The sequence below is a fragment of the Macrobrachium nipponense genome, chromosome 24, assembly GCF_015104395.2.
Source record: "Macrobrachium nipponense isolate FS-2020 chromosome 24, ASM1510439v2, whole genome shotgun sequence".
NCBI lineage: Eukaryota > Metazoa > Arthropoda > Malacostraca > Decapoda > Palaemonidae > Macrobrachium > Macrobrachium nipponense.
Window position 1 is genome coordinate 74,945,407 of NC_061091.1, and position 26,824 is coordinate 74,972,230.

Here is a 26,824-nt window from a genome sequence, read left to right on the forward strand (position 1 = left end):
GTCTCCCGCGGGAGACCATCCACTCGGTACTTCTCGCTAACGAGAAGCCGAGGCGGATCCTAGTTTAGCGGCAGAACCGCTAGAACCAGGCGAGGAAGTGCCAGCCGAAGCTGGTACTCCTCTGGTCCCCGTCTTCTTCTCCTTGGTAGAAGAAGAGACGGGCCCTGTTCCCGAGGGAGCAGGAGGACCAGCAGAAGAGCTCCCCGAATCGCCGGAGCGAGACGGGCCCTTAGAAGGTCCCAAAGGAGCCTTCTTAGGGGGGAAAACCCGGGTTACCAGCCGGTCGCTGCAAGAGCGGCCGCTGGCCTGGCGAGAGTCACCTAAGCGGCTCTCACCAGCCTTCTGCTCCGTGCCGCGTCTTGGCGCCGAGCGAACTCTGGCGCTGAAACTTGGCTGCACGGTCTCCCGAGAGAGAACGTACACTCGGGATCTCTCGCGAACGAAGACGAGGACCGAGGCCGGAACCTGGCGTAGCGGCATCGCCGCTAGCACCAGGCGAGGAAGTACCAGAGCTAACCGATACTTCCTCCCTGGTCCCCGTCTATCTCTTCCCTTACGGAAGGGAGACGGGCCCCGCTCCCGAAGGAGCAGGTAAGGACCCCCCGTCCCACCGGGGTGGGACGGGCCCTTAGAAGTTCCCGAAGGAGACTTCTTAGGGGGAAGGCAGCCTTCTTCTTCTTCGGCTTATGGGCCTTAGAAGTCGAAGGGGAAGATCAGCAGCAGACGATGAAGACAAGATGACAGCTTCCTCCTCTTCGTCAGCTCACGCAGGACAGTCGTCAGGTCCTCCATCCAGGCCGGAGCCGGGGCTATTGCCGAAGCAACACGGCCCGACTGCACTGTCCGAAGGACCTGGGACTGGGGAAGACACACCGTGGGCAGGACCAGCATGGACAGGCTCAGGAACCAGGAGCGACAGGAACAGCAACCAGCTCAGGAGCGGCAGGAACAGCGGCAGCGGTAGACCCAGAAGGGAAAGCCAAGCCAACAGCGGGAATCAGATCAGCGGCAGGTACGGCAGGCCCAGCGATCGCCTCGTAGAATCATCGGCAGCCAGCGGAACCTGGGTACTGGCGGCCGGTCCAGGGCGAGCTGCTGGAACAGCGGAAGTCTGGGGCAGGCAACACGAAGAAACAGGCGGTTGGCGGCAAAAAACCCCCCCTCGGTACGGCGGCGGCCCTAGTAGCGGCAGACGGCGTCACCGACACAGCATGGGGAGTGTAGACCAGAAGGGGGGTGGGGGGGGAGCAGCATAAGCAGCCGTTGGTATTAGTAGTGGAGACCGCCCCAGACCTCGCTAGATGCTGCAGCAGCCCGTGGATGCTAGGCACGCCCCCTGGCCGCCGCGGTGGTCCATACCTGTCCAAGGTTCGTCTCCACGGATGTAGCACCTGCGGTAGCATAGATAGATTAGTAAGAGGGGTTCCCTCACGCACGGGGGGAAGACATGCCCCACCCCAAACGCAAGGAAGACCCCAATACAAAATACAACGAAGAAGCTGAGCGGGGGGCAGGAAGGAAGACGAAGAATCGGATACCAATTGGAGTCGCGGGAGAGCTTTCCGACGACTTCCTAGGCAGACATTCCGCTTCCCCTACCCCCGCACAGCAGTGAAAAGTAATATGAAAATGAAACAGAATACTGCACTTGCGATTCACTTCATAGAACTTAAAAGGGGGAAAGATCAATTCCCGGGTAAGAACGGAAACTTGATCCAAATAATATGATGCTATCATAAAAAATATATGAAAATGAAACAGAATACTGCACTTGCGATTCACTTTCACAGAAAATAATCGTAAGGATCAATTCCCGGGTAAGAACGGAAACTTGATCCAAATAATATGATGCTATCATCAAATATATGAAAATGAAACAGAATACTGCACTTGCGATTCACTTTCACAGAAAATAATCGTAAGGATCAATTCCCGGGTAAGAGCGAAAATTGATCCCAAAATAAATTTATGCAAATAAATAAATGAAAATGAAAAGAATACTGCATAGCGAATCCCCTTTATTGCATTTTATCATACAAAATAAAAGGCTCGTGCCGAGCGCAATCACGCTCTCGGTAACGAACGCACAGGGCAAAAATATAATGAAAAAAGTACTTACATTTTTCAATTACACACTTTCGCCCAAAATACATGACTCGGCGCGAGCACGCCCGCCCTTGGCACCGAGACATAATTCAAGGGTTCAATTCATGAAAAGAGAGGAAATCTACGGCGATAGCTCCATGTTGGTTCATAATTAAGTAAAGATGAAAATGAAAACAGTGTACTTACAGTTTCATTTTCAAGTCAAACAAACCATTAGTAGAAAACACAATATAAACAAAGCATACAACGATGAAGCGGGCAGAGAGCGATGACGAACACGTCCTTCACACCCGCGGCCGAAAGCAAAAGTGATTTGTTTACTGTCGGACAAGCAGTTAACTACCGTTCTCCCCTTGTTCGAAGCTTACGACCGTTCCAGCTGCCGCTAGCTACTTCCTATTGTTAAAGGACCGATGGTTTGTATTACGTATCGGAACAATAGTCTTTTCATTGTTTGCGACACTGTTTCTTATTTTAACTTTTCTTGCCCACAAGCCGATAATACCATTTGTTTTTTTATTTTCCGTGAGATTTGCTTGCTCTATTACATTATAACCCTTGACTTCCCCTTCAAGCACACCTTTCCTCATTGCTCTTTCACACTCGGATGCTGCCTTCTTGTAACTAATTAAATAGTCCGCCATCTTTTCACTAGATTCTCTTCTTATTGGAATGTATTTTTTTTTCTGCCATAATTCTCCATTACCGAGTCTTTTAGATAGGCTTTATCTAGTTTGTCTAGGATTATCTTTGGACCCTCTGTACCCGTGAGTTTATCTCTATCTAATCCTTCCACTAGTTCTCAGGCTTTCCCTTTTAAGCTCATTCTTATTTTTATTGCTGGGTATTTTGTATTTTCTCCATACAACAATAGCCACTCTTCAACTTGACCTTTCCATTCTTTGTACTCTTCTTCTATCCCGCTAAACCTCGGACATTCCCTTCTCGATCTAGTCTCCCTTTGTTCACTGTTGGATCCAGGCATCTTTGAACAACCATGCTCCACTACCAGTTTGAATTTTAGCCTGGCCTAACTTTCTTTACACAAATGTATAATCTACCCACCTATACGTGTTCTCCAATACCAGTATACTCCAGAAATCACCTTAAGATTAACAGCACAACAAAACTTACAACCCAAAAACTCCTACCCAACAGAGCTCTCTCTCTCCTACCAACCAAACAGCACACGCACCTGTCTCCTTCTACCCCATGTTATTGTTTACATCCTACAGATGCCGCCGCCATCTCGTCTTCTATGATGTCACAACACAACTTAAATACATCAACACACACCTTCTAAAATCAACCATATGCTGTCCATACATAGGATATATATAGGATATGCATAAAATACCAATAACAATTATAAAATATATAATCACCTCATACAAACTGAACGGGGCCATGGCTTATTAGGATCCTCATTCTTAGCTAAGAAGCCCACGGTAAAGGAGCTGACCGCATCGCCCTGCGGGAATCCGACTCTTTTATCGATAGCGCGTAGCTCACTCGCACGTTTAGCCGTAACTAACGCTACTAATAGGTTCTAGAAAACCAATTTTGACTTCATCTGCGTGGAGGTGTCAAAAAAAAATTTCAACAGGTTATGAAGATCTTGATTAGTAGAAAGGTCCAGATTACGATGTTTAAACACCGAAGAAACATGGCTCAGTAACCTTTAATCGTGGAAGATGTAAGGTTCTCCCAAAACTCGAGGAGCTGGCTCCGACTGGGGTACAAGGGACTGCTTGCTCACTTCTTTGTGTGAGATTTGGTGGTGGAGTGCTTCTTGATAGACTTCTAATGGAAACGCGGGTTGGAGCGGGTTCTTGAATGAGATTCTGCTCTCTTCACGCTAAAGGGGTGTTGCTGGAGCGGAAAGACGAACTTCAGACAAAAGAACACAAAGAAGCCTTGGCACAAGATGATTGAGTCAGCAGGTCCTGTCTCTACTTCTTCTGCAGGTCTGCAGCTATCTGCTCTATCCATGGCTTTTGCAGGAAAGAGAATGCAGAAGGGTCCAGGGGAGCAAAAAGCAAAGCCGCCTTCTGCGTGGCCATGACTCCTCCTGTCAAAGGTCCCTGTTCTTCAGCAGTCTAAAGGTGAAGGGAGACGCAACCTCCAATGCGCAGTCATGGACAGCCTTATCTGTGTACAAAAGCATGCTCAGAAGGTCTTATCGAAACACAGTCTCTGTGGCGTTCTCAATCTTCTTGACGGATGGGTGTTGTAAGAGTCCTTATGCTGCTTGATTGGCACTGGGAGCTGCATCCTACACATGCCTCTTCAAGGGTCTAGAGGCGTTACTGTAGCGTCTAAGATACCCGAGATCAGACTCCGAGTCAGGATTTGATGACAAGCGGCACACATCCACAGACATGCTGTTCCAATGGCAGTTGGTCGTGTCCTGAGGCTTAACAACAGGACCGACGGAGGGGGCAGTAGCCCGGGGGCAATCCCCATCAGCCTCCCTTGGACTTCCAGTAGGTCTTCTCCCAGTAGCAGGGGAGCGGGACAGTGACCTCCTTCTAGGAGAGCCGACGGGATGGACAACCACCTCCACTGACACTACACTTTGCACTTGATCACCACTCACTCTTTCAACCTTATCCATAAGGCCCCTAATGGACGCTCCCAACACCGCAACGTTATTTAAAATTAGGTTAAACTTTGCATCAAATTTATTGTTAATCCTACAGTCGAGACTGACAATGGCATCGGGTTCGGAAGCATGGGAACTGAGCATTGGAGTGGGAGGAGGGAGAGGAGGGCTGAGGATAGGAGAAAGATTATTCCTGGGAGTAGAAGGAAGAGGCAGACCGGAGTCTGTCTTAGGCCTACGGGAAGTCCCTACTAACAGGCCCTATTTCCAGCTCTAGCGGCCGCCTTCCTAATCCTATTTTTCTCCAACCTATTTAGGTGGGACTCTAACAACTTCTACCTACTCTCAACCCACTCCTTACACTCATCACATATATGCTCTCGTGCACACCTGACCTCTGCACTTGCTGCACCGCATGTGTGCATCATAGTATAATTTACCAGTCTAGTCTTGCAGCCTTTGCTGCAACAGCCAAGACTGTAAGTACTAAAGTCAGACATACTATTACTCTAATCTAAGAGAAGAGAACGAACTAACGATGAAAAAGCCAAAATAATACAACAGCCGTAGGAAAAAACTAAGGCGAGTACATCACCGACTTCAGCGCAACGAGAAAGCAGTAAACATGTACATGAACTTCGGAAGCGTTAGACGACATCTTGTCAGCTGCGCGGCACAAAGAAGAATGACGCTATCGGATAATGTCGCTTTTTTGAGTTCCCGCTGCGGTGGGCGGGACCTGTCACCCACGCAATGCAACAGTCATTTGTGCACAAATTTTTATGGGTTTTAGAATGCCGTGCGAGGCTAATCGTTAGCTTAGTAATTACTTGGTAAGTTACTTTTATAGAAATGTTTTTTCTGTAATGCCATTCTTGATGATTATTGTCAGTGCAGTTTTATCTTGCATTCTCATTTTCCTAATGTAATACTTGGAGAGTTATCTGCTTTTTGTTACTTTTTGGCTGGTTACTGTCTGTCGTCATTGTGGCATTACTATGAATAGCATACAGCCCTTTGTTTTCCGTGATTTTTGCAGTTTTTTTCACTTTTGCTAAATAATTTTTATTAAAGTTCAGTGGTCATATGATTTCAATTGTCTATCAATTTCATGTTCATGTAATTCTAATTTTGGGAGTTTTTCTCACACCCAGTATAACAGGCTTAATGTTTTGCCCCTACCACGTAACCGCTCCAATTTTTGTTCAGTCTGCTGTGTTCTGCCAATTACTTTTAATATTAAATGAACTTACAAAAGGTTATGTCCCATGTTTATCCGGCTCCATCCACTAAAGACTTTGTTCGAATCTCACACAAGGCAAGAGAGATCTGGACCCCTCTCATCTTCCATGCCAAGTCTAGCATGGAGTTCTCTTCCATTCTTTGAAGCTGGCTCCTAGTGTTGTCAGAACACCATTGGCAAGATTTACTCCAAGATGTTACTCAACAAACCATGTACATTCTTGGACCTATCATTAAGGCAGGTTATATACTGGTCATGGAAGTACCATGAATCATAATATTCCTCAAGATTCATCATCTTTATTTATCTAGCCCACTGGCCGGCCAGTATATCCTTTCCTTTAATACCAACTGTTATGTCTTCTTTTGCTTGGTGAATATACTCATGGATTCATCTTCTTTAGCAAATGCACTACTTATGGCACAACCAATTATTCATGAAATTTGGACACCTCATTTCTGGGAATGGATTTCTAACAGATATCTCTTTCATATAATGGGTTCCTGTGCTTCATCCTTTCCCATAAATTGTGAATCAGGCTATTTAGTAACAAACTATGGTTTTTGCAATAAACCAATGATAAAACTGCCTCTTAAGATGAAGGATAAAAGAACCAATGGCATAGCATCATGGACCCAGTGGAGATAGCAAGACATACATTTAGATAAAACTTTTTTACCTACCCACAACATAAAAACCCTCACTCAATGTATTCACTGCCCCAGCAACAAAAACTGCAAAAAATAAATCCCTAAAAGAATCTCATGACTGAGTACGTATCAAACTAAAAAACCATACCTCTATAAGATGCGGTGGGAATTCATTGAAGTGCGGTATTGCCATCAAATGCTGACAGTATCGTGGATACTCTTTAAGACGGCTTCGATACTTATCTAAAGCAACTATACCAAAATAATACATTTTTGATCCATGTGGTTTATGGAGGGCTTCCATTACAAAGCGAAGGGCAACACCTAAGGCCATGTACCTAGAAAATAAGTGATGTTAAATTCAGAACAAGAAATGAAAACTTCACAGCTTACAATTTCATATAACCAAAACTCTATGGATTTAAAAATACAAACTGAATTACTCACTCTACTAAGCCTTGTTCAATAATGCCCCCAAAAAGTCGTGCTGTAGTAAAAAGTTCTTTGTCTGGGTACGTAGGAAAAAACTTGTACTCTTCAAATAAGTTTCGAAGCATACATGAGTATACTTCTCGCTCTCTCTTATTAGAGGAATCATGAAACTTTTTCAGCATTTCCAATACCTGTAATAAGAATTGGATGCAAATCACATTAATACCTTAATTTGCAATAACTGAAAATTCCTGCATCCAAGAGTAAAAAAACAAGAACCAGTTTTAAAAAAATTCATATTTTGGGGATAAAAAAAAAAAAAAAAGTTTTAAATGCCGGCAACCTGTGACTCGACCAAAACCTTCATTGAAAAGTAAGAGTAATAGTCTTGGCTACTTATGCAACAACCCCAATCTCACATTTTTCATAACCAAATCCAATAGGTTAAAAATCAAATCTATAGTGTGAAGATCTTCACGATTTTACCTCCTCAATGGATAAGGTGGGATGAGGAGGATGGTTGTAAATACGCTGGAAGTAACTATTCGCTTCATCTTCAACTTCTTTGGTAACAAGTGCAGGCATGTCAAAGATTTGAGTAATGTCCACTGAAAAAATAAAAATAAAAAAATTGATAAAAAAATGAAAGACATTTCTGTAAAGTAAAGAATTGTCTACATTCCGTAAAAATATTTCTTAAACAAAAAAACAAATTTCAAAATCTACAACAAACACATTGAAACTTACTTTGCCTCATAGGTGCATTAGTAGGCTGCACAGACTGCGACCTGAGTGTTGACGGGATTATTGATGACGTAGGGAGTGCTGGGAGTTGCGACCCTACTGGTGGAGGTAGGGTAGGAGGCATCTGCAAGGCAGGTAATCCAATGGCTGATGCAATGGATGACAGAGGTGACTGTGATGTCCCAGGTGCTGATAAAGGTCCTAGTGGACGTCCTGGAGATCCTGGTGCTGTCCCCAGTGATCCACTCAAAGGCACTGCAGTCGAGGAAGGAGCTGGAAACATGGTCGAAGAGGCTCCACCAGTAGCGCCAATGCTAAGGTTACCCAAATTGGAAGCAATACCCCCAAGAGTACCTTCACCAGCCTGGGCCGATGCCCCACCAGGAAATCCAATCTAGAAGAAAGAAATAAAAAATTCTACAAACCAGTTTATAAAATAAAACTCACAAAAATCTATTAATCACATAAATGCCTTTATCACGGTCAACAATAATTACAGAACTACTATTCTTAATAGAGTAATTGACAATACTACTACTTAATTAACTCAATGCTGGTCCAAAGACTTTGTTTGCAAACTTTATTAGACATCATTCAATATACAGGAAGAGCATCCAATATCCATGGGTTAGATGAGTGTAACCATTTCAAAGATGGGATATTATCACTTTAGTGGGGCCTTTTTTTCTTACTACCATAAACTGTGAGCAAGTTTAATAATTTACTCCTGTCATATTTATTCTTCCAGACTGCCTTCCATTAATTACAGATAATGGATTTTAAGAAAGGAACACCAACCACCTACAGGAACAAGTTCATTTGATTTAGTCACAGTGATTGCAGTTTAGCTTGTTTTATCTGCCAACAAGGAATCAGAGGCATTTATTTCTGGCAATTAGAAGGTCATTTCTAGATAAAACGTGGTTTGGATCCCACAATAAGGTGTTGGTCCCGTTGCCAAGTAACCAATTGGTTCCCAGCCACATAAAAACATCTAATCCTTCAGGCCAGCCCACATTCAACTCACCTGTTGCTGTGTTCTTGGACGCTGAGACTGAGATAACAGACTGCAATGCTGAAACATGGTCATTATTGTGTCTGCCAACTCATCAGTAACATTCCTGGAAATTATACAAAACAATTATAACAGTTAACAAATACTTAGCATTTAATCTCATACTCCAATAGACCTAACACAAAAATCAAATTTTGTAGATAAAACTGACAAAGTACTAAACTGCACATACCTATACCAAGTGAAGAAATGCACAAATCAATTATCAATTCAAATATTTTCCAGTGGGATTTCCCAATAGTAAATAATGATTGAAGGACATACTAGCAACCCACATACACATTTTCTCTAGTAACCAGCATACGTAAATATTGTCATGAGAAAGTTACCCATTATTTACCCACAATTCACGAAGTTTTGTTAAAAATAAAAGTCAAAAATTGTATTTTTCCTAACTATACAAACCTGAGGTCCTTTACAATAGGAAGGTACTTAGCGGCAGCTGAACCAGTCGTAAGCCTTTTAAACAAGGGGTTCGGTAGTTAACTACTTGTCCGGCAGTTAGCGGTACGCTTGACTGCGAGGCGAGGAGCCACTTTGCTTGAGGCCCAGGAAACACAGAGTAAGGGGTGGCATGAGGTGGGACTATATGTAAAGGACCTCAGGTTTGTATAGTTAGGAAAAATGATATTGTTATGTTACAATAAAGTTTCATACATACTTACCTGGCAGATATATACATAGCTAAGACTCCGTCGTCCCCGACAGAAATTCAAATTTCGCGCCACTCGCTACAGGTAGGTCAGGTGATCTACCGGCCTGCCCTGGGCGGCAGGACTAGGAACCATCCCCGTTTTCTATCATATTTTCTCTCTTCCACCTGTCTCCTGCGGGGAGGCTGGGTGGGCCTTTAATTGTATATATCTGCCAGGTAAGTATGTATGAAACTTTATTGTAACATAACAATATCATTTTCATACAATCAACTTACCTGTCAGATATATACATAGCTGATTGGCACCCTTCGGTGGAGGGTAAGAGAGACAGCTACTATATGGAATAGACAGGTAAACAACATATGTTGTAGGTATAAATAAAACCTTGGTTCCTACCTGATAGGTGGTAGACTTCGTGGGTGTTTGCCCAGTAGTCTGCATCACCTCAAGAAACTTTAGCGAGATATATGATCTATGGCCAAGAGTTCTTGTGGGTCTGCCGATGGGGTCTTATCCGCTTACTCGGCAGAGCCTAAAAGGACTTTGTCATGGGTGCTGATCCACTTATATGACAATACACCTTATGAAGGAGCACACAACCAATCCCGACCACCTGATCCTAACCATATGTTAGAACTAAGGATTGTTACGAGTTATCCCCGAACTCGTCACAACAACCGTAACTCAAAACCACTACGCACACAAATAATTTTCCAAAAAAAAATTATACTCAAACTAATTGGATATGACAAGAATTCTCTTACTGAACAACATAGACGGCCGCCCGTGCGAGCCAAATCCTCCATTGTTCGAAGAGACTCTCGACCAATATCCAAAAAGAAGAACAGTATATACATTTAAGGATGGTGTCGGCTCCCGTACCAGAATCGTATCTGCCGATATGATAGGACCTAGAGAAAAAACTTCTCATACGTCACACGTACGTCTTTCAAGTAATGAGATGCAAATACTGAGTTGCATCTCCAGTATGTCGTATCAATGATGTTTTTAAGCGACATATTCTTATAAAACGAGAGAGACGTCGCAACCGCTCTTACTTCATGAGCTTTTACTCTCAGTAGTAGTTGTAATTGTTTGTCAGGACAGACCTTATGAGCGTCCGTAATGACGTTTCTTACAAAGAACGCCAGAGCATTCTTGGACATCAGTCTTGTGGGGTCTTTTACCGCGCACCAAAGACCTTGTCTAGAGCCTCCAACTGACGCTTTCTCTGAAGGTAGAACTTCAGAGCTCTAACAGGGCATAGAGACCTCTCTGCTTCTCTGCCTACGAGACTCGACATTCCTTTGACTTCGAATGACTTAGGCCAAGGATTCGTGGGATTCTCGTTTTTCGCTAAAAACAGGGTCTTAAACGAGCCAATAGCCGAGTCTCCCTTGAATCCTACTTTATCCTGCAGAGCTTGTAATTCACTAATCTTTTTGCCGTAGCTAAAGATATAAGGAATAGGCACTTTTTTCTAGTTCTGTCTCTAACGATGCCAGATGAGGAGGTTCGAATCTATCCGAAGACAGATATTTGAGGGACTACGTCCAGGTTCCAGTTCGGAGGTATTGGTTCCTTAGGACTTTGAAGTCTCAAAAGATCTTATGAGATCGTGGAGATCTTTGTTATTTGCCAGATCTAATCCTCTGTTCCTGAATACAGCCGAGAGCATACTCCCTGTATCCCTTTGTGGGATACGGCTAGATGAAGATTTTACTCTCAGGAATAGCAAGAAATCAGCAATTTCCGCTATAGAGGTAGAGGAGGAGGACAACTTCTTGGTTCTACACCACCTTCTAAATACCTCCCACTTCGACTGGTATACTTTCGTAGTGGAGGTTCTGCGTGCTCTCGCGATCGCGCTTGCCACTTCGCGAGAAAAGCCTCTCGCTCTGACAAGTCTTTCGATAGTCGAAAGGCAGTCATAGCGAGAGCGGGGAGGTTTTGATGGTACCTCTTGAAGTGTGGTTTGTCTGAGAAGATCCGTCCTTCTTGGTAGGGATCTTGGAAAGTCACGATCCACTCTACCACCTCCCGTGAAACCATTCCTGGGCCGGTCAAAAGGGGCTATTAACGTCATCCTCGTCTCTTTTGACGCCACAAACTTTTTCATTACCACCCCAGGGTTTTGAATGGGGGAAAAGCATAAACGTCTACTCGAGACCAGTTTAGGCAGGAAGGTCGTCTACCATAATTGCTCTTGGATCTTCCACACGACCGTCAGAGCAAAACACTGGGAGCCTTTTTGTTTGAAATGAATGTTGGCTAAGGAAGGAATCCACATGAGGAGTTCCCCCACAGAGACCAGAGATCGAGAGACACTTCCTCGTGTAGAGTCCATTCTGTATGAAGGACCTGGTTCCTCCTGCTGAGCCTGTCCGCCCTCACATTCCTTACTCCCTGTACGAATCTTGTCAGCAGGGAGATGTTCCTGTGAGACGTCCAAAAGTAATAGGTCTCTCGTGCTCGTCAAAGGTAAAGAACGAGGAGTGCGTCCCTCCCTGTTTCCGAATGTAGGCAAGTGCGGTGGTGTTGTCCACGTTTACTTGCACTACCTTGTTTGACACCAAAGGTTCTAGGCTCTTTAAGGCCAGATTGTACGGCGAAGAGCTCCTTGCAGTTTATGTGCCAGGACACCTGTGCTGGTTCCCAGGTGCCTGACACTTCCTCTGAGCCTAATGTCGCTCCCCAACCTGTCTCCGACGCGTCGGAGAACAACACTAGGTCTGGGTTCTGTGTTCTTAGAGAGATCCCTTTGTTCTCTTCCAGAGGTAGCAGCCACCACTGTAGGTGTGCCTTTATCTCCACTGGGATGGGAAAAACGTCCGACAGTTGTCCGGTTTTCCAGCTCCAAGACCTCTTGAGGAAGAATTGAAGTGGACGTATATGAAGTCTTCCTAGAGGGAAGAATTGTTCCAGCGAGGAAAGCGTCCCCAGAAGGCTCAACCATTCCCTCGCCGAGTTTGTTTTTTTTTTTTTTTTTTTGTTGCTTCTCTAAGAAGAGAGAGATTATCCGCAAACCTTTTGCGGTTCTCTCTTGCGAAGGAAAAACTCGAAAACCCCGAGAATCCATCCGAATCCCCAGATAGACTAGTCTTGTCTGGGGGTCAGCTGAGACTTCTCGAGGTTCACAAGCAATCCCAACGCCTTGGGTCAAACAGAGTCAACTTTAGTAGGGCCTTCCAAGCACTGTCTCTACGATTGGCCCTGATGAGCCAGGTCGTCTAGATACATAGAGACATTCACTCCTTTGAGGTGAAGAAATCTCGCCACATTCTTCATCAGGCTTGTGAAGACCTGAGGAGCTGTGGACAGGCCGAAACACAAGGCTCTGAACTGAAAGATCCTTCCCCCCGTCATGAAACGGAGGTACTTCTTCGATGAAGGGTGGATCGGGACGTGAAAGTAGGCGTCCTGGAGATCTAGAGACACCATCCAATCTCCTTGTCGTAATGACGCTAGGACTGAAGCAGAAGTCTCCATGGAGAACTTCTCCTTCTGAACAAATTTGTTCAGAGAGCTGACGTCCAGTACTGGTCTCCAGCCGTCCCGAGGCTTTCGCCACTAGAAAAAGGCGATTGTAAAAACCCCGGGGAGTTTTGATCCAGTACTATTCTATCGCTCTTCTGTCCCACATTTGTTCCACCATCGATCGAAGAGTATCCCTCAGCACAGGGTCCTTGTACTTGGCTGATAGTTCCCTTGGTATTGACGTTAGGGGAGGAGTGTTCAGGAAAGGGATACGATATCCCTTCCTTATGATCGTCAATGAAGACGCGTCCGCGTCTATCAGTGTCCAGGCCTCCACGAATCCCAGGAGCCTGGCACCTACTGGTGCTTGGAGGAGAGATGTCTCATTTTCCCTTTTTAAAGGGACGAAAGGCAGACCTACCTCTCTTCTCCGGAGCCTTCCTTCTTGCGGGAGGTCTGGAGGTCGGACCACCTCGAAAGGGCTGCATTGATGTACTAGGTCCTTTCTTGTCAGATACCGAAACAGGTTTCTTCTTCCTAGCTGACTGCGTCAGAAGATCCTGAGTCGCCTTCTCAGTTAAAGAGTGAGCAACGTCCTTCACTAACTGAGAAGGGAACAAAAAGTCAGAAAGAGGCGCATACAGTAGAGCTGCCCTCTGAGCATGCGAGACTGCCTTTGTTAAGAAGGCGCCATACACCGTCCTTTTCTTTAAAAGACCTGCTCCAAATAATGAAGAGACTTCAAAAGAACCATCCTGTACCGCTTTGTCATGCAAGACAAAATGCATAACAGGCTTCAGGTTCGATTCCTTCTGAATCATGAGCTTTCTTGGACATCACCCCAAGGGACCAATCTAAGAAGTTGAAGACTTCCAATACATGAAAGAGTCCCTTGAGGAGATGATCCAGTTCAGAAATACTCCATGTATTCGTGCAGAATTGAGACTTGGACGCCTTGAAGCGTCAACCAAAGTCGAAAAATCTGCCTCTGTTGTAGAAGGGAGAGCGATACCCATATTGCTCTCCCGTCTTATACCATATGCCTCTTTTCCCAGCTAATCTTGCTGGAGGCATGCAAAAGACTGTCCTGACTAAGTCTTTCTTAGACTTCATCCATGAGTCTAAGGCGTGTAATGCCCGCTTCATCGAGATGGTGGGTTTCATGTTTAGAAAAGACGAGGGCTTCTTCTCGTCTTAGCACTGGAAAAGAGCGACCGCGCGAGAAGGAGGAGCAGCAGGAGTCAACTCGTCTCCATACTCCTCAAGAAGCAGGGTAGTCAAAACCTTATAGTTGGACAAACCCTCTCTTCCATGATCTTCATCATCCGAGTTTTCCTCCAACTCGGGATTTATCTGATTCTCCGTTCTCCTTTCTGAACTTTCCTCTTCTGGAGGAGACAAACTCCTAATAGGAGAGGGGCTAAGGGAATGATACTCTTTCCTCTTTCCCGTTTTAAAAGACTTGGAAGGCGTCACAAGCTCCGGTTTCTCTTGAACTTTAGAAGACGCCTTGTATGACGCTTACCAGTCTCCCGAGCGTCATCGGTCTGACGTCTCTTGCTGGACGTCTTGATGACCGCTTTCGCGCCTGGAAAAGGACGCTCCGCTCTCTAAAGGCGTCCTACTCGGCGTCACAATATTGGATGGAGCGTCACGTCTAAGATTCCGCTTTTGAATGACGCTTCACTTCTAAAAGACGTCTTACGTTTCTCTGGCTTTACGAAACTCTCGTAAGCCCCCGTTCTAGCTCTCGAACTCGCAGCTTCTGCAAGACGTTTAGCAGTTTCACGTCTGTCTGACGCTTCTCTTCGAGCAGGTGAGAGAGGAGAGACTTCTTAATTGTAAGCGTCACGTCCTTCCGACGGGGCGCTAACCTCCCACAAAGAGATGACAGTTGTTCTTGAACCGCCATAATTATCTTTCTTGACGCTTCTCCCACGTCTAGTGCATGACGCCTTTCGTCATCACTCGGGGAAGAAGAATGAAGGGGTCTTTTCCGCACCAAGCGTCAGGTGACGCTGACGCCACCTTCGCTTTCTTAAATAGCAGACGGAGCGTCATCTGAGAAGCGCTCTGGGCTCGAATCTATGTCGGGCTTCATATGACGCTTCAGCGGTCTCGATAAGTTCGACTCCTTCCACCCTCGTTTAGGTGAGGGAGGGAGAGGACGAGAAACACTCGCGAAGGACGCTTTTTCTATAGCGCCCTTGAGCCGCCTGCCATGAAGCAGAGCTAGCTTGAAGGGACGTCTGACCGTTGGGGATTCCCCACGACCTCCTTAAGGCTTTCGACTTTCCTCTCCTCTGGGCATGCGGAGCTTGGAAGAGGTCTAGGCCTGGGAGCGTCGCAGGGACGATCAAACGCCCCCTCCACAACACTGGGAGAACTCACTTCACTGAAATGTTCACTATCACTAGCCTTACCTTTAGAGTCAGCCATCTTGGACTTCATGTCTCTAATAGTAGCTTTCAGATTGCCGAATCCGAAAAAGCACTCTGAGAATGAGATATATAGGGAGAATCTACATCAGTAGGATTAGAATTATCCGTGAAAGGCTCAATAGGCCTTGAACTCACACCTTTCAGTCGTCTAACTCTATCCCTCTCTAACTTCTTCAAATAAGAAGTCAAAGTCTTCCACTCTTCTGCATTCAATCCCTCGCATTCCTTACAAGTATTAATAGCAGAACACTGAACCCCCCTACATTTACGGCATACAGTGTGAGGATCAACCGAAGCCTTCGGTATCCTCACCCTGCAGCCTACATTCACACACATTCTCACACTCACATTAGAATCAGACATACTGAGAAAAATCCAAAAGAGTTATTCCAAAAACAGTCCACAGTAGCGAATGCCAAAACACGATCCAAATACGTCACCAAAAAGCCGAAAAACGTTGATCAAATGTTGAAAAATGAATCTAAGTCAGGAGGTAATAACAACAATGTTGATACCACCGGCGACAGAGAAAATATGATAGAAAACGGGGATGGTTCCTAGTCCTGCCGCCCAGGGCAGGCCGGTAGATCACCTGACCTACCTGTAGCGAGTGGCGCGAAATTTGAATTTCTGTCGGGGACGACGGAGTCTTAGCTATGTATATATCTGACAGGTAAGTTGATTGTATGAAAATACAATTTTCGACAAATTGTTATTTGTTCCGATACGGAATACAAACCATCGGTCCTTTACAATAGGAAGACTCACTTATTGGTGGGTGAAATCTGAGTCTTATGAACAGACTGGTGTTCATCCTACCTTGGATTCCCTCCCTGGTCGTAAGAGCAGAGGGAGGGATCCTAGCCTCTGCCCAGCTGATCGGGGTGTGCACCGCAGGATCAGTGGTCAGACTTCTGGACCAAATTTATAAGAGGGAGGCAAGCGTACCTCTTATAAATAGCAAAAAGCAAGAACTAGTTCCTACTTCAAGAGCCAAGGTAAAGTTATAGGTTTGTCTCTTGTTGGCTTCCACTCACCCCCTTGTTGGGGAGTGGTGGAAAAAACACTTCTATCCCTACTGAAAGGGATAGAATGGGGCTCGGTTGTGTAGCTTTCCTGCATCGGCTCCTGTTCAGCGTAGTGACGACCGCGACCCTCTGCCCACAGGGTGAGGAGGAGAACGAAGGAGGAAGAGAAGCCAGTCACACACTCTTTCACTCGTCCATTCATGCAGTCACACAAGGATGCGATGCTGTTCTGTCCGCTCGGGTGCTTGAGCAGCCACCACGGGTCCAAGGACCTGTGGGTGATATCACGAAGGTAGAATGAAGTGAAGGTGGTCTGGTTAGCCCAAACCCCTGCCTTCAGAACCTGCGCCTGCGGCTGTCTACCAGGACTAACCAATCGTCGAGATACCTCAAGAGACGTGTCCCTACCGAGTGGGCCCAAGCAGACACCAGAGTGAACACTCACGTGAACACCTGTGAGGCGGTTGAGAGACCGAAACAAAGTGCCCTGAACTGGTACACCGTCCCGTCGAGGATGAAGCGGAGGTACTTCCTGGAGGATTGATGGATGGGTATCTGGAAATACGCTTCCTTCAAATCTACAGAAAGCATGAAGTCGTTCTCCCTGATGGAATCGAGCACCGACCGTGCGGTTTCCATCGTGAACCGAGTCTGGCAAACGAATCGGTTCAAGGGAGAGAGATCTATCACCGGGCGCCAGCCTACTTCTCCACAAGGAGGAGGAGGCTGTTGAAGCCCGGTGACTGATCCTGAACGATCTCCACAGCTCGTTTGCTCAGCATGGCTTCTACTTCCTGCCAAAGCTTCACGTCCTTGGTTGAGCCAGGAACGTAGGTTTGGAGATGGACCGGGTTGGAGGTGAGGGGTGGCCGAGACTCAAAGATTAGTAAATATCCCTCCCGAAGGACGTTTACTATTCAAGTCTCCACACCATAGCGCTGCCTGTTGCCCAATGGCTCGCCAGGCAACCCCCCACTTCCGGCAGCAGGTGAGGGGGAACGCCGTCCCTAGCGTTTCCACCTCTCAGACTTCTTCTTACCTGTCCCCCCTCGTGAGAAGGAGGGCTGGGAGGAGGGATGGTGACGGTCGCCCCAAGAAGTTGAAGGCAGAGCCTTTCTTTTGGGCTTAGACAATACGATCGTCTTGGCCGCAGAGGAAGCGCTAACCAAACTCTTAGGTTTGGCCGCAGTAACTCGAGGATGCCCAGACGCCTTCGAGACTGCCTGGTGTACTAAACGGTCACTGTCGTCAGTGCGCCGTCTTTCCACCGCAGTGTCCACCATCTCTCCCGGGAAGAGAGAGGAGGAGCTCTGCACCGGTCCGTTGCAAAGACCCAGAGCCGCCTCACACCCGGCCGCCCTGGTCACTCAGGTGAGAACAGCGTCTCTACGCCAGAGAACCAGGTTGGCCCACAGGTTGGCCATCTGGTGGGCCAGGTAGGCGATAGCCCTACTCCTAGACTGGCACAGTCTAACACGAAAGCCAGGTCTCCTTCAGGAGTGATATTCCCCAAGGAGGCCGCGGTTTTCGACACTGAGGGACCACAGGTCGAGTCAGAAACAGGAGGCGGGGCAGGAACCGGCAGCATCCTCTGCACAGGAGGTAGGTTTAGCGGTGAGCTCTTGGGACACCAGAAGTCCGACGCTGCGGCAGGAGTGGAGAAACCAGGAGGCGGTGTAGCAACGGGCAGGGAAACCTCCGGCAGCGGAGCCTGCACAGCAGCTATCGGGGTCACCATGGCTGCATATACACCAGGCGAGGGGGAGCAGCGTAGCCTGGCATGGATACCGTCGTGGTGGTAGGCCTGTGCGTAACCGGCGTAGCCCCTCTCGCCAGGTGACTAAGCAGCCCCTGGACCGTCGGTGTCCCTTGCAGCCCCAGCGAGTACCAGGCCCTGCCGAGATCGTCGCCCGTGGTCAGCAAATCTGAGGCAGGGAAAGTCGGGTAGATCAGTGGGGGGGTCCTCCTCACCCGGGGGAGGGTAGTTCCCAGCCCGAGCGAACGGAGGACCCCGAGTAAAACTGGATGTCGGGGTATCTCGCCCCCTCCTCTACGCTCAAATGATCGTGGGAGGAGAGGGAGCAAGAAACCTCCCCCGAAGAGGAAGGAGCTATACGAGGGAGCTGAGCCGGATGGAGAAAGGAGGAAGATAAATCAGTGACCAAGGGCGTAGCCAGGGAATCCTCTGAAGACTCCTCAGCTGGCTTCCGCGGCTTCTTCCTCTCCCCGTAGCACTCCCACTGTGCCTCCGACCAAAAGATACAAGTATCACACGTCTCGGCGCGAGAGCATTCACGCCCTCGACACCGAGCACAAAAATCATAAGGATCTACCTCCACGGAAGAGTGGAAAGCCCCACACTTACGGGCCCCAATACCAGGGCATAGTCTACAGATGATGGGGAGGGGGGAGGGGGAGGGGGGGGGGGGCTTCTCCAGCTCTTGGTTAGTAATTTTCATTACAAAATGAAAAATAGAACAGACACGCACTTACTTTTGTACTTGCAACACACACAAGGAAAAGAAAAAGTGAGAAAGCCTTCACGCAGTGAAGAAAACAAAGCATACGACAGAAGTGGGCAGAGAGACGAAGAGCAGCACGTCCATCCACGAGCGCGGCCGAAAGCAAAGTGGCTCCTCGCCTCGCAGTCGAGCGTACCGCTAACTGCCGGACAAGTAGTTAACTACCAAACCCCTTGTTTAAAAGGCTTACGACCAGTTCAGCTGCCGCTAAGTACCTTCCTATTGTAAAGGACCGATGGTTTGTATTCCGTATCGGAACAACTATTTATTCATATGCAGACCCTTTACTTTTTTGCAGGTCTACTTGTGCACAAATCTCAACACTGGTTACAAGGGAAAAAGGAGCCACAGGAAAATCTTCCCAGTAGGATGTACCTCAGCACATAGTTAACAATACACATCCTGTCTGTCATGTACTGGAGCAATAAGCATCAGGACTGGGAGGAAGGTCTAAATGAAAGATATTAATAATTAAAAAGGTCTTTTACATTTGTTCTACAACAAACCGAATACTTTTATTTAGCTTGAATACTTACTTAAGCAGGAAAATACCTGTCAATGGATCCACAATAAAAGGACCAAGAGAACTATCTGGTAAGTCAATGCTGATTTAAGCTCTTGCGGATAAATGCTACTGGAATGTACAGTGCTATTCCACTTTTTCGCACTTCACTTTGTCACAGATTTTTGTAGAATATATTTATCACATTTTCTGGGGACTTTCACCACAGTGTGAATTTTTCTTTTCTATGGGCCATATTTCTCAAAGTAAGTAAAAATAATTTGCTTTTCCGTATAAATTAGGCAGTGCAGTAAACTTAAAATACACAATTGGAAGAGTTTTAGTTCAAGGGTAACATGGCCTTTGGCAATTATAAACATTTTTAGAAGGGTTTTGCATTTTTGCAGTGGGTCCTGGAACCTATCTCCACGAAAAAGATGGTGGCACTGTACTTCTGTTAGTATTGAAAAATTGATTGCTATAAATGAGCACTTGCTATCTCCGAGTGACACTGAAATAAGTGTTCCAGCAAATTATGCCTAGCCATATGAACTGGGGGGGGGGGGGGGGGGGGAATAATGGACACATAATATTCACCAGAACTCCTATGCTAAGGTCAGACAGTTCTGACTAACCACAACAAACAAACTACTGATAGAATTAGCTAAAGCTCTGATTAAAAAGCCCATGCTTTCAGTCAGCTGAACATTCTTGCGAGTCCTAATAATTAGGGATGTTTTGTTTCAAGTTACCTTTCACAAGGAGACCTGTAGAAAGGAGTAGTTTTTGTTCAAAAGGTCTTTTGAAGATAAAACTCACATGAACAATGGCTGTCTGGAAAGTCTGAAGACTGTCTTTCCTAATTCCAATATTTTTAAACAAATATACAAGAAAGCATTTTTCACTTTAAAACACAAGAAGCAATAGGAAAGTAGTACTTAACAGTGCAGCAAACCACTGACACTCAGAAAAACCCCATTACCAAGAAACCTTATACAACCCCTTTTTATTACTCAGTTCACTAACGCAAGATATTTGACTAAAGCTCTCACAATTTGTATAAAAAATAAAATGAGTTATCAACGATATCAGGAAAATGTAGGGTAATACTGAAAATTGGAGGGAAAAATTAACTGTTGCTCAGATGGTATATGCACAAAAATTGACCTTGTTACCAAAGACCTAAATGTGCAGATACATAAGCGCCAAGTTGAATGAAGATGCTCAAATGTTTCTTTCTTCCTTGTAACCGACTTGTCTGGGGATTTGTGAAGACACAAATAGGACTACATTAAAGTAGTAATGGGTGTGGTAATAAATAATCCTTGTTGGAGAAATGACTCAACCCTACTTTATACAAAAGATTCCAAATGACTCTACCCTACTTTATACAAAAGATTCCAAATGACTCTACCCTACTTTATACAAAAGATTCCAGAACCATACTCACAGGACACAAGCATTAAGGCATACAAGTATTGTAGCCATTGTCTCTGGAGGAAGCTGCGAGGATTTGGGCATTATGTCATCTTTGCCACCCATAAGCTGTGGACAGCGTTTCTGGAGAAATTTGACACAAGCAGAAATGAATGCCTCACCATGCTCCCGAATTTTGTCCGTCAACCACTTATCCAATTTGAGAAATTCACCTGTGGAAGTAAAAACACCTTAACGATAGAAATCTTTCAAAAATACGCCAATCATTTTTTGTGAATGTGTAATTACTGATAAAATATTCAAATTCAGTACAAGTTCAACAGCAATTTAATCCAACTAACACTTACGTCTATAAGCAAGACAGGCCAAATCAACAACGAACGGAAAAGGCTGGGCATTGAGTAAGAGAGAGAGTGCCTTCAAGTCTTGAGCAACATCCAAAATTCTGCCTAATCTTGTCTGATCATTCTCCACCATCATGTACCACTCTGCCATCGCATGCATTACTATTTGGCGTACAGTAGTGGTATTGTTCTGGAAGAATAAAGTTTTATTTACATGTTACGCTAAATAATTTTTGATTAGGCTGGCCTTGTAAAACACCACTGCAACTCAAAATTTTAATGAGAATACCATCAATGAAATTAAGTAGTACTCGAGTACTATTTACAGTGCCTTCCATGAGACTCCACACAATACTTATGGTTTTTGCAGCATCTGTTTGACCCAAATTGCATAGTTCTATGCCTGATACTGTCTATTCCTGTTAGTCGCTTTCCATTTAGCTATCCAAATTATACAATTATTAAATAGCAAACCCTTCACAGTAAGCCCTTCAAGTCCAGGAATGCGACTTAAAAGTCTTGTCAAACTTTTCAAGATGTAATACTGAGCAGCTGGGGGGTGACACCAGCTGCATTAGGCCAAACATTTCCATATTTACTCCCTTCACTTTAAAAAAAAAAAAAAAAAAAAAAAAAAAAAAAAAAAAAAAAAAAAAATGAGTGGTTACTGGAAATTTTTAATATTAACCCTCTTACGCCAATTAGACGTATTTAAACGTCGAGTCAAAATGTCTCCCGTATGCCGATTGGGCGTATTTTACGTAGACTCAAAAAAGTTTTTTTTTAAATTCGCGGAAAAATACTTATAGGCCAACCAGCCGAAAACTTTTGAATCACGTGCCTTGGGGGATGCTGGGAGTTCACGGATCAAGGCGTTGTTTTGTTTACAATCGTTAAGCAGGCGCGCAAGCGCGAATTTCTTTCTTATCGCACTAAAAAGTATCTGTGACACATCTCAAAAATTATTTCGTCACTGACACAATTTTTGCACCACAAAAAAATACTCATGATTGTAGCTTTTATCAGTTTTGAAATATTTTCATATAAATAACGATAAGTGCCAAATTTTCAACCTTCGGTCAACTTTGACTCTACCGAAATGGTCGAAAAATGCAATTTTAAGCTAAAACTCTTATATTCAAGTAATATTTAATCATTTCCCTTCATTTTTCAACAAATTGGACGTCTCTAGCACAATATTTTGATTTATGGTGAACTTATGAAAAAACTTTTTCCTTACTTCCGCGCGGTAACTCTTCCGATAAATTTTTTTTCGTGCGATTGTCCTAATGTTTGCACCATTTTAAATTTGCCGTAACAAAGTTTTATATATGGAAATGTGCGCAATTTCATGCACAATACAACTAAAAACAACCCATAGTTGTAGCTTTTAACAGTTTTGAAATATTTTCATATAAATAACGATAAGTGCCAAAATTTCAACCTTCGGTCAACTTTGACTCTACCGAAATGGTCGAAAAACGCAATTGTAAGCTAAAACACTTATATTCTAGTAATATTCAATCATTTACCTTCATTTTTCAATGAATTGGACGTCTATCACAATATTTTGATTTATGGTGAATTTATGAAAAAAAAAAAAAAAAATTTTCCTTACGACCGCGTGGTAACTTCCGAAAAAATCAAAATTTTTTCTTGCGATTGTCGAAATGTTTGCACCATTTAAAATTAGCTGTTACATAAAGTTTTTTATATATAAAAATGTGCGCAATTTCATTTAGAATAAAACAAAAAATGATTGAAGGTTGTAGCTCTTCTCTTTTTCGAAATATTTGCATATAAATCACGATAAATAGAAAAAAAACCACGTTCGGTCAACTTTGACTCTACCAAAATAGTAAAAAAACGCAATTGTAAGCTAAAACTCTTACAATCTAGTAATATAGTCATTTATCTTCATTTTGAAACAAATTCGAAGTGTCCAGCACTATTTCGATTTATGGTGAATTTTTAAAAAAAACTTTCTATCCCTCACGCGCCAATTCACGGCCGCAAATCTCCGAAATGTGTACGTCGCATTCTCCTAATATTTGCTCCTTTTCATATTAGGCATTTTATAGTTTTTCATATATGAAAATGTGCGCAAATTCATGAAGAATACAAACAAAAATATTTGAAGGTTGTAGCTTTTCTCATTTTTGGAATATTTGCATATAAAATAATATATATATATAAAAATTTCGACATTCGGTCAACTTTAACTCGTCCGAAATGGTCGAAAACTGCAATTCTAAGCTAAAACTCTTACAGTATCATAATATTCAATCATTTGTCTTCATTTTGAAACAAATTGGAAGTTTCTAGAACAATATTTTTATTTATGGTGAATTTTTGAAAAAAACATTTTTTTACGTCCGCTCGTTACGAATTTATGCATCATTTTGTGATATTTGTTCTGGGATGCTTTGATCGTTTTACAATATGTTATATATCAAAATGATCGCAATTTAGTGTACAATACAACGATAAAAAAGGAACTCGTTAGCTTTAACTGTTTTTCGCACAGCTTGATTTGAATACAATTATGTATAAATTTTTTTTCTTGTCGCAACCATATATCGCATTACATATTTATATATGATAATGATATTTTTTTTCATTTCTGATGGTTGCATACTAAACTTCAGGCAATGTCAAAAAAGGAGCCAAAAATGAACTCTTAATCTTGAAAACTAAGCACGCTGTGATTTTTTGAAAAAATGATTTTTTCTGCTTCCGCGCTCACTCCAAACCCGCCTCGGCATACAGGAGACGTTATGGTTTTTAGGGCTTCGGCATAAGAGGGTTAAGGAAGGTTTACAGAAAACAAAAAAACATAAGTAAACCCAAAGAGATTTTAAACTTCATTTTGCCACGAAACTTGGTTCACAACTCGAAAGTGGAACATACATACATACATACATACATACATATATATATATATATATATATATATATATATATGAATAACTTGATCACGAAGTATATAAAACGTGATGCTATGTATAAATAAAGGTTTTTTTGCCACGACGGAAAAAAATGAAAAAATGAGTTATCTTTTTTTCATTTTTTCCTTCGTGGCAAAAAAACCTCTATTTATATATATATATATATAATTTTATACATACATATATATATATATATATATATATATATATATATATATATATATATATATATATATATATATATATATATATATATATATATATATATATATATATATATTATACATATATATATATATACATATATATATATATACATATATATATATTATACTACTATATATATATAATACCTATATATATATATTATATATATATATATATATATATATTTATTTATTTTTTTGGGGGAGACTCATGTTTAATGTCTGGCATTGTTATAATCATCCATTTTTTAAATATCTCAATGAGATCATGTGGCACATCTAAGAACAACTAAATGCTAAGCACTGTTTCATAACTCCATAATACATTATTCATCACTAACAAAGTAGTAAAAAATATCAGCACCATTTAACTTTGATTTCTTATTCTAAATAATAATCAATAACATACAATACATATAGTGTCTTTGGAATGGGTAATTCAAAATAAAAAATTAATTGTAACACAAAGATAATTCACCTACTGCTGATGAACTCAGTAAGCTAACTGAAAAGGGTAAAAGAACAAATTTAAACTCAGGACCTTGACATACTAATCCCTCTTACTATTCATTGTTGTAATCATCTACTGAATCACTTTACTTTGAATAAAAGAAACAAAAATAACTCACCTGAGTATGCCAAGCATTGTGCAAAATAATAGCTGCATTTGGATGATTCCCCAGGAAGATGGGTATAAGCGAGGCAATTAAGTCTTGGCGCAACATCGTGTATGGAAATGTTGCCTGGAAGAAAAATTAAACCACCTTAAGTTTTTCCTCAAAATTTCAACTAGCTAAAAACTGAAGTTGTGTCGTGTCCACTACGTTCAACATTCCTTGCTATAATAATACTCTCACTTGTGGAACTTAATATTTCTGGGAAGCAACATTGCCTACTTTTCAGTTTTTCACAGAATTTTTCATTTCCTAATTGATATAACCTCTACATGACAAAATAGTATCCAAGAAATTTCTGTATGCATATAACCAAATCATGTCATGGGTACTCAAATTAACCTGTCCTTACAATCTCATTTATAAATGTTCTGACTTCCAATCAAACATTATACAGTGCATCCTCGACTTACTGCACCACAGACTTAAGGCAATTCGATCTTGGCACCATTGAGCATCAAGTTATCTGCACTTACAACACTATAACGTGATGCATCAAGGACACTATAACTTGAGTTATGGTGCTGTGAGTGCTGTTAAAGCACCATCAACGGCAAAACCAGACTTACAGCGGAATTCAACTCACAACATGGTGCTGGAACAGATCACCCTCCTTAAGTCGAGGATGCAATGTATTTTCAATTTGTTGTAATAATGAAAACTTTTTTTTATATGAGAAAAAGTTTCCAGAGCCTTTTTGCATGAACATAACCAAAGTAAAATTGTCGATACAACTTTATTAAAAAATACTCTGACTGGTGTTCAGGATGATTTTTAACAACTTTGACAAAATTAACCGAAATTGGAGCTCTATGAAAAAATTAGAATTACCTCACCTAAAATAGTCTGACTCAACACTACTATTTGAAGGTTCCCATCCCAACATACAATGGGAATTATTGAGAGTACCAGTTACCATTATAAAGAAAGGCAGCAACATAAGACACATCTCACCTGAACTAAACCTAACACCAAAATATCTGGACAATGCTGAATTGGAAATTTGAAAAGTTCTTTCACTACTGCGTAGTGGCCTGCTTCTCCTAGGTACAAGAGTGTTTCCAATAACTGCATTGACCTCCATGTTGCAATCTGTTCAAAGATTAAATTTCATTAATTTACTTAACCAAATTTTCTTTGTGGACAATATGAAACTTATTAACAAATCTAAACACTGTTCATACACATAAATAACATACCTCTTTATTTTCTAAATCAGGTAAACTTTTAAGGCAATCTGTAGCCACTAGCACACACGGGTATTCTGTGAAGCAAAATATATCTGGGCTTTTGAGAATCTCCGTAAAAAGACTGAGTTGCTCCTCACTATTCTTCCACTGCATATAAAAGCAATCCACTGGGAAAACTTCCTGCCGCATACCTTGTCCTTGAAGTAATGACCTAAAATAAAAAATAAAAAGTAAACAGTTTACAGAACTGGATAAAAATGACAATTTCTAAGACAATTTGTATTTTTTCATAGCTAAAAACCTTCGGCCTTAACAATAGGATAATTTTCTAACATCTAGCTGGATCTGGTTAAAAATTGGAGATGAAAAGCAAGCAATCTTGTGAGATTTGGCTAATGCGTTACCGAGTGAAAAATGACAAATTTTCCAAGACAATTTGTATTTTACATAGCTACAAACCTGAGGTCTTAACAATAGGATAATTTCTAGCGCCTAGCTGGAACCGGTTAAAAAGCAAATGAAAGCAAGGAATCTTGTGATATCT

General features: G+C 42.9%; 1 protein-coding gene across 1 annotated transcript in view; it reads right to left on the reverse strand.

Moving 5' to 3' along the window:
- Window positions 1-26,824, reverse strand: part of LOC135203555 (CCR4-NOT transcription complex subunit 1-like) — a 188,162-nt gene that overhangs the window by 125,379 nt on the left and 35,959 nt on the right. Inside the window, exons 8-17 of the mRNA XM_064233297.1 lie at window positions 26,290-26,491; window positions 26,045-26,182; window positions 25,046-25,159; window positions 21,266-21,452; window positions 20,932-21,130; window positions 8,808-8,901; window positions 7,784-8,174; window positions 7,523-7,644; window positions 7,052-7,227; window positions 6,753-6,942 (exon numbers count right to left, since the gene is read on the reverse strand). Of these exons, the coding sequence (XP_064089367.1) occupies window positions 6,753-6,942; window positions 7,052-7,227; window positions 7,523-7,644; window positions 7,784-8,174; window positions 8,808-8,901; window positions 20,932-21,130; window positions 21,266-21,452; window positions 25,046-25,159; window positions 26,045-26,182; window positions 26,290-26,491 (1,813 nt within the window). The remainder of the gene's footprint in view (window positions 1-6,752; window positions 6,943-7,051; window positions 7,228-7,522; window positions 7,645-7,783; window positions 8,175-8,807; window positions 8,902-20,931; window positions 21,131-21,265; window positions 21,453-25,045; window positions 25,160-26,044; window positions 26,183-26,289; window positions 26,492-26,824) is intronic.